The following is a 16,235-nucleotide window of genomic DNA, read 5'->3' on the forward strand; positions in this document are numbered from 1 at the left end:
TAACTCTTTAACAAAAATATAAAATTGAAAGAAAGCAAAAATATATAAAAAAAAAAATCAATATCAAATATTTCATTTCATTAATAAAACATTTAATATAAGGTAGATTATAAAAATTACTTTTATGTTGTTTGGTTTATGCGAGTTGAATACCATTTCCGCCTATTAGGCAAACCCTGAGTAAAAAATATAAAATGGCAGATGCAGACTTGTGCTTTCAAAACAACTGTTTTTCGCATGAGTACAAATTCCTGCAGATTCTGAACTCCCCAAGTACACATCCTGATAATGGGTTTGAGGTGCAAGAATGTAGGAATTGTGGTCAAAGAACAAGAACACAATCATGCGCACATGTTCTCGTTATTCTCTTCAGAGAAGTGGACAGGCATATCCTACATGTAGAAAAAAAGAGAATAATGTTCTCGTCTTTCGTGACTATTAAGAATAACGGGAACAGCGATCTCCAACGCACTTCTAGACTTTGAGATAGTGTCAAATAAATTGCACAGGTTTTCCCCCTATTTGTTATTTTGATAGTCGTTCCAGTCAGTAGTTTAGTCACAATTGATTCTAGTCATGATAGAGACGCTGCTATATAGTATATGCTTACTTTTATGTTTGGATGAAACTTGTGTTTTGTTACTGGTTTCAAAATTTAAATACGACCTTTTCCTTAGGGCTATTCCAGCAAAAAAAATATGGGGGGGAGGGAAGGCACTTTATTTTTAAGACAGCCACCCATACAATTAAATTTTCCTCTGCTACCACCACCCATACAATTAGATTCTCCCCTGCCACCACCACCCATACAATTCAATACTTTCATTTAACGTAACAAATGGATCAACCATATGATATTTTAGAACTTAATTCTAGTTTATATTTTTAAAAATGCAAAAAATATAAACAATAAAATATCTTTCTTTGTTGTTTCATCGGGAGATGAAGGTAGCAATCATTGCAGAAAAAATTACATATTTTGGTTTCCAATGCAATTTTGGTAGGGAGAAAAAAAGGATGATCTCAGCATATAAAATGAAAGAAAAAATGCAATTAATTTTGTATACTCTGGAAACATGCGAGTTGTAGAAACCTAAGCTCTGTTTGCTTATTATAAACGAACAGTTTCACTAATGATGTGGGATATTGTCATATCATTTCTGGACTAGATGTGCATGTCCTTTTTACTCATGTCATGATCTGGGTGATTGTTAATTGCACAGTTGAAATAACAAGAAGTTGGTTTTTTTAAATGATATATAACTAAATAAAATATGAATATATTATACCACTTTTAATTTAAATTCACATATATTGTTACTCTCTTTATTGCTTTTAAAAGACAAGTGTCTTATTACATCAGTTACAATATGTATACATAAAATGGCATTGTATAGTGGTGTACAAATTCAAGCAAGCAACGGAGAAGAACTTTTCAAAGAGTTAGGTTTTCTCGCAACTGAAGTGCTAGACATAGATATTTCCCTAAATTACAAAGTGTATGCATATAGATTGTGACTTTTTTCCTTTGACTTTCCCCCCTACAATCTCTCGTAGGCCTACGGGAAACCAGCGAATATTCCATTTAAAATTTCAGTCCCAAGCATAATATTTACCCGATTTATATCGCAATCAGGCAAATTTTCCACTCTGTTAAACGTAATGGTATACCAGGTGGGAGATTTCATATCCGAATTACCCCGCACATCTCAAAGTCTGTCGAAATTCACACCTTCGGAAACAACAGTGATTCCCTGATCCTTGATTTTGTTAATTAAACAACAACTCGGGTTTTGGTAATTAACCTCACACAACGCTGCATGTTAATTACACGTTAACAAATTGATAGCTTGGGTATAATAATTGATTCAGAGTGCCGATTAAACAAGATCACCGCCGAACTGTTACCTGCACATTTTAAAACGAAAGTGTTAGGGGCGATAATTCCCAGAATAGTCATGCTCGACTGAAATCGAAAGTAGGAATCGCGTTGTAATCGAAAAAATGTACAGTCGTTTCATAAAGGTGAAATTACACGAAAAGGTTGTAAAACTCATGATCGTTGGTTGCATTAGACAGGTGGTAGTTTAGGACAGGTACAATACGTTGGGTAACACCTTGGAGGGGAAAGTTTTACGGTAACATTGAGTTATCTGCCCATTTATCAATCTTTTTTCCATACTTAAGTTAATGTAGAATGGCTCCGCTTTTCTTCTTCTTTTGTAATAATAGAAACGTAGCGTGATACGTTTTCATTTTTATCAAAATTCACAGGCACCCATGTTTTTTATTTAACCTGGAAGACAACCACCCATACAAATATATTTTCCCAAATCACCCCCACCCATCCAAAAAAATATCTGCTGCCGTCCCTCCCCCCCATACGTTTTTTGCTGGAATAGCCCTTATTATTTATATTTTGATAAATTAAATTCAATTTACAATCAATAAACCAACTACTTATTATATACAATGAATCACAACTTTAAAACACTTAAAATTGAATCATAATACAGTACCCGCAACGTTATTCTTGACATTCCTATCGTGCGTGTATCCTATCCTATTGTGCGTGTATCCTATCCTATCGTGATCAAGTTTTCTATCCTGTTTTGCGTTTATCAGGTCTATCGTGTATCAGGTTTTGCGTGTATCAGGTTTATCGTGAAAATCGTTTATCGTGTAGCTTAGGACACTATCGGGATCGTATATTAAATCTAATGAAAAAGTACAATACTTTTCGAAAGCTTTATTCATTTTGTTAACGAAGCTATTTTTAGGAATCGAGGAAAGACAGTATATCCGAGTTCTTGAAAAGTGTCGGTAATGTCGGATTATCCGATAAAAGTAGTAAATGTCCGACACAAATTACTTAATTGTCAGTCCTGATGGCCAATAAAAGATCGGGATCGAAGTCCGTTTTTTACCAGGAAAAATGGCGGCCATGTGGCCCATAAATTTTCAAACCGATGCTAAATCCGGCAAGACATTGAAACGTAAACATGAAGAATCTGTTGTGAGAACTACGAGGAGAAAAGAAACCGGGAATCTGGGAGACAAGGATTTTTGTTTGATGCGGTTTTACCTATTACTAGGTGACACCATCTGCTCAAAGTCGCGAGACCAACTACACCCGGGCCAAAGTGAGAGAGAGTAATTTAAACGATTACAGAGGAAGATGAGAAAGAAGTTGAGAGGAATAGACAGGATAGAGAGAAAAGTGGAGGGTGAGAGAGAAGTGGAGGATGGGACAGAAGTGGAAAATGAGAGAGAAATGGAGCAAAAAAGTGACTCAGTGAATTGAAGAAGATTCAGAGTGTGAGGAAGATGCGAAAGGGTATGAAAGGAGAATTTATGAACGTATAGCTGAGATGGAGATTGAATACAATAACACATGTAGTTGATTATAAATAAAATTTATAAAAACCTCAAAAGCAATGCATTTTTTTCCGGACTGACAAAATTTTGTTTCGGCTGACACTATTTCTAACAGTATCGGACCAAATGTCTGACACTTCAAAAGAAATTTCAAGAACTCTGGTATATTTGAAGGAGAACATAAAGCTGTAGATTTTAAGACAGAAGAAGAGCTATTTGTCTGTCCAGAGAGAGTGAAAATTTATCACAATTTCATTCTAAGTAGTCTGGAAAGTAGGCAGTGGTTTGCCGAGCAAACCGACGACAGTAAAACTGAAAGCTCCTTCATCTGGAGTTCATAAACATTTCGTTGTCTAGAAACAATTATTTGTAATTAACACTAACAGAGAAATAGGAAGTTCCGATCTGAAAGGAAAAATCAGTAAATTACAGTGTTTATTACATATATTTTAATAATGGTTCTTTTTCTTCCGAATTTTTTTTCACCTGTATTCAACTGAACTAGTGCGCGTTCTTATATCTGATTGTGTGTATCACCCGTGTTTTGACAATAAACATTCTCAGGGACATTGTATTTCACACATTTAGAAGATTAAGTTTTAAAAGAATGTAAAGGTGTTGCATCTCCCAAAATTCTGCTCAACTGGGCACGATTCAGCTGTCATCGTTGTTTTGGTTTTTTTTGCATGTACACATGTACCAATAGTCGTACGTGTAGATACTGGAAATTTATGCTGGTTTTGATGATTATTTGAATTTTTACATGCTAAACACAAACATTTTTAAACGTTTCTAAATTGCGAATTTAAATCAAGCCGGGTTTCGTTTATGTTTTTATACGCCCGTCTTAAGACGGGACGTATTATGGTATGGCGTTCATGTCCGTCCGTCTGTTAGCTTTTTCGTGTCCGACCCGTAACTTAAATACTACAAGGCCTAGAATCATCAAACTTTGTCTGTAGATACATCTTGGGTAGAAGGTGTGTCGCACATTAAAACCAGGTCACTGTGACTTTTCATTAAGAAGATATCCGTCTGTCCATCCGTCTGTTAGCTTTTTCGTGTCCGACCCGTAACTTAAATACTACAAGGCCTAGAATCATCAAACTTTGTCTGTAGATACATCTTGGGTAGAAGGTGTGTTGCACATTAAAACCAGGTCACTGTGACTTTTCATTAAGAAGATATCCGTCTGTCCGTCCGTCTGTTAGCTTTTTCGTGTCCGACCCGTAACTTAAATACTACAAGGCCTAGAATCATCAAACTTTGTATGTAGATACATCTTGGGTAGAAGGTGTGTCGCACATTAAAACCAGGTCACTGTGACTTTTCATTAAGAAGATATGGCCATATATGGCAAAAACTTGTCCGGCTCATAACTTGAAAACTATTAGACCTAGAATCACCAAAATTGGTCAACTAATGCATCTTAGGTAGAAGGTGTGTCGCATCCTACTTTAAGGTCACTGTGACATTTAATTAAGTTAATATATAAAAAAAATGTTTTAATGGGTACAATCTATACTGTTAACAATATGTGACGGGCGTATCATGTGTCGTGGTGGTGCACTTTATTTAATAGTTTATTTGTTGTTAACAAAATATCAATTCATATAAATATGTTCCAATTACTTATGACTATCAATTATCACTCATAGTGTAGAAATATCTAACATATGAGTATATGGTGTAGTGCAGTGGATTATTTTTTAAGCGGTCATTATGAAAATAATTGTAGTTGTTGAGCGCCGCAAACTCGGAGCTTGATGCAAAATAACCCCCCTCCTCGCTACAAAATGTTAATTGGTTTTATTTGATATTCAAGATTATAGACACTAGAATAAGAGAGCTACTGACTGATTACATTTTGTTAATTCCCTGTTTAATTGCTAAACACTTGGCATCAGGTGTGAATGTCACGGGTCCTTGGCGGTGACCTTAAAAAACGGATGCCCCGTGTCACAGTGGGTGTGGCATGCTAGAGAACCCTCGCTGCTCAATGGCTGTAATTGCTGAGCATAGGCCTAAATTTAAAAGCTCTTCACTGGTCATAGTGACGTCTCCATATGAGTGAAATATTCTCGAGCGAGACGTTAAGCAAGACAAAAATCAATTCCTGTATGATTCATATGTTAAACATTAGGTGACAATATACGTTTTAGAATCATTGGCTGAGAAAATTCATATAGATATCAAATAATGAATTAAATACCGTATATACATGTAGGTTAGTTTTCTGATTTTAGCTGTAATGGCATAAAAAAAAAAACAAATAGAATTTTTGAAGAAAAAAAATAAACATACGACCGTGGATAAAGAAATTATACATTTTAGGTAAATAATGAATATTGAAATCCTTCAGTATTATTATCAGCATAATGTAATTATTTTGTACATATCAAAATTTCGTTCTGTCTAAATTGTTTCTAAATTTACAACATTTCTATCAGGTTTTCCGTTTATCGTGAAGATCGTTTATCGTGTTTTGCGTTTATCAGGTCTGTCATGAAGATCGTTTATCAGGTTTTGCGTTTATCAGGTTTACCGTGTATCATATTGTATCGTGCGTGTATCCTATCGTATTGTGCGTGTATCCTATCCTATCATGCGTGTATCGTGTTCTATCATTTATCATGTCAAGAGTAACGTTGCGGGTACTGTACTTAAAGATTAAATCTGCGGTATACCGTGGTATGTACCGCGGTATTTTGCAAATGCTGTGGTGCCTTTTTTTTCCCTTGTGGTACCCAACTGTACTGTATCTACAGAGTTTCACCCCATGTTTTTTTTGTTTTTTGTTTTGTTTTTTCTTTGTTTTTTGTTTTTTCTTTTTCTTTTGCCTTTCTACCCATGCAAAGGGTTTCACCTGTTTTAAATTTGCCCTAACAGAACTGTATTTAACGAGAAAGAAAATGCTTTACCCAGTCTGAAATTTGCCCACTGACATCGAGGGTAAAAATAAACTGGGGGCGATATTTCCTGTGTACAGTTCTGAATTGACACATACCTGTAGTGCACTACAGTGAAACTTCTCTAAACCGGCCGGCTCTCAGACTGGAAAAAACGGCCGGTTTAGAGGGATGGCCGGTATACCGAGAATTTAGCAATTATAGACGTTTTATCTCAATATTCACAAAGTAGGTACTGTTCACTTTCATCTGGTGATCTATGATCAATTATCGGTGGAGATTAAATTAGTCCGCTTGTACCTAAAGGTAATTATGAATTACAAGAAATATTCTCGCTGAAATCATCTAATTTTCAACTGAAAATCTATAACAGGATACATAACGAAAACACAGAGGCCTATTATTGGAATTCCTCTTACCTATAAAAACTCTGTTTACATTCATCGCTTATGTCATTAACAATTTTGTTTTGACGTTTTTAAAAAGTACAGTAGTAAATATATAATTTTAATTTTGATGTTTCTTAGGAATTTTAAGTCTATGGAAACCCCCCAAAAATCAAAGGGTAAATTACACATGCTTGTTAACAAATGTACTTTAAAAAGTGGCCGATGTCTGGTTTTCAGGGGTGGCCGGTTTTGTAAGACTTTCTTTGTAAGGAAATGTTAAGATTTCTGCCGGGACTTTGAAAATCGGCCGATATTCAAGGAGAACCGGTTTTCTGAGGGGCCGGTTTGGAGAAGTTTCACTGTATTATGATTTATTGTTAGTCTTGGATTATAAGGAATAGCAAACAGTTTTCTTTCTGTGAAAGTCTCAGATTATGTTACAAATGATAAGGAATGGCAAGCAGTTAGTTTCTATCTGTGAAAGTGTGCAGTCATCTTTTGATATTATGATGGGGCCAGATCTAGATCAACAGTATTGAGGAAGTGTATACTAAAAGTGAATGCTGTTAAAGATGCTTGCTCTGGATCAATCAGAGACCTGATTAGAGTACGCTGGATCAATCAGAGACCTGATTAGAGTACGCTGGATCAATCAGAGACCTGATTAGAGTACGCTGGATCAATCAGAGACCTGATTAGAGTACACCTATTTGATTTACCTGTACCTCTTCCAGCTTCCCATTACCAGACAGTGTTGACCCGGACATTGTGTTCGGTGGGAACCACAGACCTCTGCTGTTGATCGACTTTGGACAAAGTATCGACATGTCCAGGTACCCACCAGGCACCACATTCATGGCGAAAGTCAAAACTTCCAGTTTTATGTGCATAGAGATGCAAACCAACAAACCTTGGACTTACCAGGTATGTGTTGAGCTTAGGTCGAAATACAATGTTCTCATTGAGAATTACAATTTGTTATTTAAAAAAAGATTATTTACATGTTTAAACTTATGAAACGTTTTGATTCATATTTCAATTACTGTTGCATTTTACGAATGAAAAAATGGAAGGATGAATATTTCGTAAGTTCACTGTTTTCAAAAATATACGCCTCAGAGATGGCATTCTTTATATTGAATTTCCTAATATGTTGGCAGTGCTACTGATAAAGCTAGTGCAGCTGAATAACATGCAAGGATCCACACTTCTCCCTTTCTTTAATTCTAATCCCATTTCCTCTACATTCTTACATTCTGTCTTTTTATTGAGCAGATATCCAAGCCTCCTTGAATCTGAAGATGTTAGTTTTCTAGGCTTACCTACTCAATCTATGTATTGATTTCCGCTTTCTTTTCAGTATTTTGCACCACCCAATACAAGTGACAGTGGAATGTTTTAGATATATCACCAGGTTTTACAACCCCTTGATTTTGAAAACAAATTAAGAATATAAGCTATCCTCTTTCAAAAGCAATCATCGTTCATAGTAGCTCAGTGGTAGAGTGTTTGCTTTGTAACCAGGAAGTCATGAGTTCAAGCCCTGCTCGTGCCATGCACTTTTGTCAGACTCTCAAGTGAGGCTAGTAGATATTTTAGTGTAGACAGAAGTGAAGGAATTTGTCATTTAGAAAAATTGGGTGATGAGTTTCATTATTTGTTCAACTGTGAGAAGTGAGAAAGTTGTAAGTTTATGCAATCAATTATGCAAAAACAAAAATATCAGTAGTTTTTCTGATCTCATGAATATGTTAAGTACATTCTGCAAGACTGTAATGTTAATAGCAATAAAAAGCAATGTTTATTTGATCTTCCAACACTTGTAAACTTGTGTGTGTGTCTATATCTATCTATCTTCTGTCTACAATTAACTCTTGAATAATAGCGAAAATACACGGACAAATTTTTAAAATGTTTTTCTCCAGAACCAGTGGACCAATTTCAACCAGACTTTGCGCAAAGCATCCCTAGGTGAAGGGGATTCAAGTCTGTTCAAATGAAGGGTCATGCCCTCTTCAAAAGGGGAAATATTGAATCATGAAAATGCTTAAGTAGGGTGAAGTCATTTAAAGATTTTCTTCTCAAGAACTATTGGGCCAGAAAAAGTTGAAATTTACATGAAAGCTTCCTAACATAGTGCAGATTCAAGTTTGTTAAAATCATGGCACCTGGGGTTAAGGTGGGTCCTTAGTCCTGGATTTTTGGGGTTTAGGTAGCATTTTTAGCTCACCTGAGCTGAAAGCTCAAGTGAGCTTTTCTGATCACCCGTACTCCGGCGTCCGTCCGTCCGTCTGTCCGTCCGTCTGTCCGTCCGTCCGTCTGTAAACTTTTCACATTTTCAACTTCTTCTCAACAACCACTGGGCCAATTTCAACCAAAGTTGGCACAAAACATCCTTAGGTAAAGGGAATTCTAAATTGTTAAAATAAAGGGCCAGGCCACCTTCCAAGGGGAGATAATCAAGAAAAGGTAAAAATAGGGTAGGGTCATTAAAAAATCTTCTTCTCAAGAACCACTGGGCCAGAAAAGATGAAATATATAGAAAAGCTTTATTAGGTAGTGCAGATTCTAAATTGTTAAAATCATGGCCCCCGGGGGTCGGATGGGGCCACAATAGGGGGTCAAAGTTTTACATACAAATATATAGGGAAAATCTTTAAAAATCTTCTTCTCAAGAACCACTGAGCCAGAAAAGCTGAGATTTATATGAAAGCTTCCTTATATAATGCAGATTCTAAATTGTTAAAATCATGGCCCCCGGGGGTCGGATGGGGCCACAATAGGGGGTCAAAGTTTTACATACAAATATATAGGGAAAATCTTTAAAAATCTTCTTCTCAAGAACCACTGAGCCAGAAAAGCTGAGATTTATATGAAAGCTTCCTTATATAATGCAGATTCTAAATTGTTAAAATCATGGCGCCCAGGGGTCGGATGGGGCCACAATAGGGGATCAAAATTTTACATACAAATATATAGGAATAATCTTTTAAAATCTTCTTCTCAAGAACCACTGAACCAGAAAAGCTGAGATTTATATGAAAGCTTCCTGATATAGTGCAGATTATAAATTGCTAAGATCATGGCCCCCGGGGGTCGGATGGGGCCACAATAGGGGGTCAAAGTTTTACATACAAATATATAGAAAAAATCTTTAAAAATCTTCTTCCCAGAACCACTAAGCCAGAAAAGCTGAGATTTATATGAAAGCTTTCTGATATATAGTACAGATTCTAAATTGTTAAAATCCTGGCCCCTGGGGGTCAGATGGGGCCACAATAGGGGATCAAAGTTTTACATACAAATATATAGGAAAAATCTTTAAAAATCTTCTTCTCAAGAACCACTAAGCCAGAAAAGCTAATATTTACATGAAAGCTTTCTGACATAGTGCAGATTCAAGTTTGTTCAAATCATGGCCCCTGGGGTAGGATGGGGCTACAAGGGGGGATCAAAGTTTTTCATACAAATATATAGGGACATTCTTTTAGAATCTTCTTCTCAAGAACCACTGAGTCTGAAAAGCTGATATTCACATGAACAGCTTCCTAACATAGAGCAGAGCTAAGTTTGTTCAAATCATGGCCCCCTGTTGTAGGATGGGGCCACAATAGGGGATCAAAGTTTTACATACAAATATATAGGAATTTTTTTTAAAAAATCTTCTTCTCAAGAACCACTGAGCCAGAAAAGCTGATATTTACATGAAAGCTTTCTGATATAGTGCAGATTCAAGTTTGTTCAAATCATGGCCCCTGGGGATAGGATGGGGCCACAAGGGGGGATCAAAGTTTTACATACAAATATATAGGAAAAATCTTCAAATATCTTCTTCTCGTGAACCATTGGGCCAAAGAAGTTCACATTTACAAGAAAAATTTCTGACATAGTGTAGATTCAAGTTTGCAAAAACTATGGCCTCCAGGGGTAGATTGGGGCCATGATAAGGACTACGGTTTTACATGCAAATATATATAGAAAGTCTTCTGATATGGACCAAGGTGACTCAGGTGAGCGATGTGGCCCATGGGCCTCTTGTTTTGTTTGGAATCAATAGATTAACATTCAGAGTAATGAGAAAAGGCAAATTAGTTAAGGATTTCCAGATTTATTTTCATTACAGACACTACTGAAGTAATGTACCCTATGTAGATTTTTATGAAATTCATTGGAAACAGTTATCTGTTGTTATTTTAAAATAAAAACAACAACAAAAATTTTAAATTGCATTTATTTATCAGGAAACATGTCAAGAACTAAAACACATGTCATTTTCACTATGTTCATCAAGTTTTAGTATAATAAGTGCAAAATTATTGAATTAGCCTTACTCTCCAAAATGTTAAAAAACAAACAGATATGGACACAATTTCCTTATAGCATGGTTTACATATCATTTTTTCTGGTTATATTAGTAGATGTACATCTGTTATAGTTATTTATGAAAAAAAATCCATACCTTTCCTTAATAATTTCAAATCTATAGCTTCCAGAGTATGTATACCCCCATAAAAACCCTAAGTCTGGCACCATACAACTGAGCTATTCAAAACCACTCATGGATTAAAATTTTATGTAATTTCATGAAAAGACACAGATAATAATTCCTTATCACCTTGGTAAAATGTTTGTGAAAAATATAGGAAATCTATTGCATAATGGACTTGATAAATAATTTAATGAAAACAGAGTTATTGTCCTTGGATTCAATATTTTGAAACGCATCATTGACTATTCAAATATAACTAAGACTTTTGAAATATTTTATGGCTAACAAGATTTTTTACAATAACTATTGAAAAAGACTCCAACAAAATTTATGTTCCAGTCATTAAATTATTGACTTTGCACAATCTTATGATGTCACAGGAGTGTGGAACTACGTTAAGATGGGGCCATAATAGGGGATCAAAGTTTATAGGGAAAATCTTCTTCTTTTTTTTTTAAATTCTTTTCAAGAACCACTGGGCCAGAAAAGTTGAAATTTACATGAAAGCTTCCTGACATATTGCAGATTCACGTTTGTCAAAACCATGGTCCCCAGGAGTAGGGTGGGTCTACAATAGGGAATTTTTACATTCGGATATATTGAGAATTATCTTTGAAAATATCTCTTGATCTATTTAAGCAAGGGCTTTAATATTTTGTATATACATTCCTTACGACAATACCTTTCACATGATCCAATGTTGTGTGATCTTGTGACCTTGACCTGGAAGTTTAATGAAATCTTAATAAAAATCCTACCTATTCAATATGTCCCGAACTATCTAAGATAGATCTTTTATATCTTGTATATAAATTTCTTATGGCAAGACCTTTCATTTCATATCACGTCCTTTAACCTTGTGACCTTAACTCTGAGATTGACCTAGTTTTAGAAAAACATAACCTATTAAGTATATCAGGAACTATTTTAGGTAGGACTTTCATATTTTGTATAAAAATTCTTTGAGGCAAGACATTGTGACTCATTTGTGTTGATCTTTTGGCCTTGGAGTTTGACCTACTTAAAAAAAAACACCCTGACCTATTTTATATCTCCTGAACTGGATCATACTGTGGAATCATTAGAATTCATGGTGGCTCAATTTTCGTGGAATTCGTGGGTACCCCTCACCCACGAATTTACATCCTCAACGAATAAAGACAACTAGTATAGAAGAATCTTACAAATATATAAATCCACGAAATTACGTCCCCACGAACCCGCAAACATTCAGCAATCCACGAAAATTGCCCCCCACGAATTTAAATGATTCTACAGTATGCACTTTCATATTTTGTATATAAATTGATTCTTTATGGCAAGACCTTTTTATACTCTGGTGTTGACCTTGAAGAACGGCAGGGTCAAGGTGGCTCAGGTGAATGACGTGGCTCATGGGCCTCTTGTTTTTATTTTCCTTCTGAAATACTATTATGCCTCATATAAGTGAAACCTTGAGTGAATAAAAAGTTTTAAATTTCAAGAAGTTATCGCCCTTTGATTGAAATTAAATGCATGTATTAAATCCATCAACAAAAAATGAATTCTCAATTTGTCAATTTCTTGGAACACCATGGTTACATTAGTTTTCATTAACATAAAATTTTGTGGTTTTGCCTAAAAATACAAATTCATGTGTGCATGTATGTAAACTCACGGTTAACTTTTCTTTATTATTTTCTTTTGTTGTTTTGCTCAACCACAAAAAAGTGAATTGCAGAACACATCAAATTCTTGAAGTTATTTCCCTTTAAAATTAATTTCATATCCATAAAGAGATGATTACTGTATGTGATTTTCAGGAAATAAAAATACATTTATAATACTTTTTTCTTTTTTGGGGACAGACTGATCATTTTGGCTTGGCTGGAACTCTCCATGTATTATTGTTTGGTCAGTATATGAAAGTCTATCAGGAAAAGGGGGAGTGGAGAATCACACAGTCAGTCAGCAGGTAACAAACAATCTAAAGTTTATACTAAAATATATCTTAGGTGCAAGGGGTTGTGTGAGAGTTGAACATGTTTGTCTAGGTTTCTGTTTGTCTTTTAGAGACTTAACTGGTTCAGGTTTAGTAGAAATAGCCAGTCTTCAGACATAATTTCATTTTGAAACTTGCTCCAAATGATTTCATAGAACAGGATTCAAACATCTAATTGGTGTTTCACACAAAGATCATTACACAGCATCACTTTTGCTTTTGTTTATTATATAAACCATACATGTGATAAATTCAGTTGGGCAAAGGGTGATAGCTGATTTAAGGGTGAGATTTGGGAGGTCTCGGTGTGAGATTTTATTGGTGTCGCAATAACCCAGATTTTTATGAATTTCCCATAAAATACTCATGAACATGTATGTGTTGCTTTGATACAAATATTGCTCCTTTTCATACAAATGCATTTAACAAGAATGAAATTATCATTTACATGTATTATCCGTTTTCAAATCATTGTGAGAGGGGATAGAATAACAGGACTGTTCATGCAAGTGTGCATGTAACACTGAGATTGTAAGCACTCTGCAGGCAACATTTTTTGTTTGAGATGTGTTAAAACTTTGTTTTTGGATCTTTTATATTTAGACAGAGAGAACAAATAGATTTGGTATTCCTCACTTCTTGATTTACTGAAGTGATAAAGCATATATCTAATTTTAAATGGTGATTTTTAATTGAAGGACGTTTAACCAGCCACTGTGGAGGAAGATTTTCCACACCCTGTTGAACATCCCTAGCTGTGAGGAGCTCCCTGACCTTTCTGTACTGAGGAGAGAATGTGAAGAATATTTCATCAGTACCCTGTTAGCCAAATACAACAAACAAATCAACAAGGTCAACATAAAGCTGGACAGTATGTCCAAGAAGTGAAGGATCCGTGTCTTATTCAATGACCAAAGGTGCTGTTACAGTGAAAAACTAGGGAAAGTGACATACCCTGTACCTGTACAAATATTAATGGTTAACAAAACAGAGACCCAGTCAGCATGTATTGTCCTGAACACTTAAAACATTTACCCACCGCTCATAGACATGTCATATTATGGTATGGTGCAGTGCGTCTGTCTGGGAGCACCTTGGGTTCAGATCCAATGATTTGAAGAAGAAGCCCTTTGTATATCAATGTCAAACTTGCTTGGATCATTTTATAAGCATAAAGCAAGATAGAAACAGTACTAATAAATCTGATAATCAAACTCGACATCCATATTGAACTATTGTTGTATTAGGGTTTGAAGCAGTATTTGTGTGCACACGTGTCTGTTCATCAGCATCATGTGGGAAGGATGACGAGAGTACTAATGAGGCTAGAGTACTATAATCAAACCTGGTACACCTAATGGTGAGAGGAAAGATGCCGATGATTTCTTAAGGTCCGAGGTAAAAGTCACACTTTCATGGGTAATCACTTATCTTGATGTACATGCTTCCCATGATGTTGGTGCTACCTATACATTATTGTGAAAAGTAATCATTTTGCTTCTCAAGTTACACTTTATTATTTTGAAATGTTTTTCTTTTTTTATTTTTCAATTTGATAATTAAAGTAATCTTAAAAGTAAAATTTTATTATTACTCTCAGATGTAAGAAAAGGTGTAGAAAGAACACTGTTAAACTTCTCTCTCTCTCTCTCTCTCTCTCTCTCATGGATTATTTGGATGTTCATCTTTTCTTTAATTACTGCTGTATCAGTGAATAATTAGATGGTTGTGTTTTGAACTACAAGCATTGCACTTGTTTGTGACTAGATTCAGATTTGTATTGGCATTAACAACCAAATTATGGAATGGAAATTTTATAAAGCAGTATGTATGCACTAAGTTGTGGCTTAGTAGAAAAGGGTTCATATCCACTCAAATCTTTTACTGCATAAAGTGTTGGCTTTATCTCTTCAATTTTTACTGTTGCCCAACCATATAGTTTTTGGTTTGTCTGCAAAAACTTTAACCTTGGCCATAACTTTTGAATGGTTGGTGATGGGGCTTTCATATTTCACGTGTGTATTCCTTGAGGCAATACCTTTCTTCTAGTACCAAAATGTTTTACCTCATGACTTAAACCTTTGGGTTTTACCTACTTTTGAAAAACTAATCTTGGCCATGATCAGCTTTGCTGCCATATGGGGGTATCAGTTTTGAATGGTTGGTGATGGGGCTTTCATATTTCACGTGTGTATTCCTTGAGGCAATACCTTTCTTCTAGTACCAAAATGTTTTACCTCATGACTTAAACCTTTGGGTTTTACCTACTTTTGAAAAACTAATCTTGGCCATGATCAGCTTTGCTGCCATATGGGGGTATCAGTATTTCACAAACACATCTTGTTAGATTTTAATCGCATATGATAATGAACATTTGAAGCTTGGAATAAATGAGGTTTGCAACATATAAAGTTACATGTATTTTTAGATAAATGTTATTTTGAACATGAGATGGAATAAATATTTCATGCCCATATTGTCATTTTTATATCAGGTTTTTGTATCCGAATAGGTGCAGTTGTTTGTCTATCTACATGTGTTCATCATGATAGGTTGTAGAAACTAGAATAGACATTTCTGTCAGTCTGTCTGTTGTGTTATTCAGTTTGTCTGGAGGCCCTTACCATGTTATAGCACTATAGAGGTCAAAATCTCAACCCTGAACAAATGTAGTGAATAAGCATGTGTATGTTAACAAGTTCATTTGTAAATCTTTCTAATAAATTTGATTATGTTAGATTGTTTACACTGCTCAAAATAAAGCTTTCATGTTTTGAAAATAATTTTAGTTGGAAAATGTCCCAAACCCAGGAATTTCTTGGGGCTACGTGGCGCCACCTGCTGGTCCCTACCAAAATAGATCTTGCTTTTCAAGAATAAGCATGTGCATTTAGATTTTGTCACAAGTAATTACATGCACAATGGAAGCCATTGTGTGTTCGGATAAGATGCGAAATAGATTTTGGCAGAAATAAGTCGCATGTCAACGCAATAAGGGACTTTCGAGATACGGATCCACTCTGACTTTTATCGCGCGTTGAACTTATTTTGTAGGGCATGCCACTTCCGGATTACAATAACAACTAAGT

At 35.3% G+C, this 16,235-nt stretch overlaps 1 protein-coding gene across 2 annotated transcripts in view; it reads left to right on the forward strand.

Moving 5' to 3' along the window:
• Nucleotides 1-15,929, forward strand: part of LOC125658064 (mitotic checkpoint serine/threonine-protein kinase BUB1-like) — an 83,444-nt gene extending 67,515 nt beyond the window's left edge. For both annotated transcript variants that reach the window (XM_056150252.1, XM_056150253.1), the window contains exons 22-24: nucleotides 7,411-7,600; nucleotides 13,013-13,119; nucleotides 13,845-15,929. In XM_056150252.1, the coding sequence (XP_056006227.1) occupies nucleotides 7,411-7,600; nucleotides 13,013-13,119; nucleotides 13,845-14,034 (487 nt within the window). In that variant the 3' untranslated portion in view covers nucleotides 14,035-15,929. The remainder of the gene's footprint in view (nucleotides 1-7,410; nucleotides 7,601-13,012; nucleotides 13,120-13,844) is intronic.
• The last annotated feature ends 306 nt before the right edge of the window (nucleotides 15,930-16,235 follow it).

This window comes from Ostrea edulis, chromosome 9 (assembly GCF_947568905.1).
Source record: "Ostrea edulis chromosome 9, xbOstEdul1.1, whole genome shotgun sequence".
Lineage (NCBI taxonomy): Eukaryota > Metazoa > Mollusca > Bivalvia > Ostreida > Ostreidae > Ostrea > Ostrea edulis.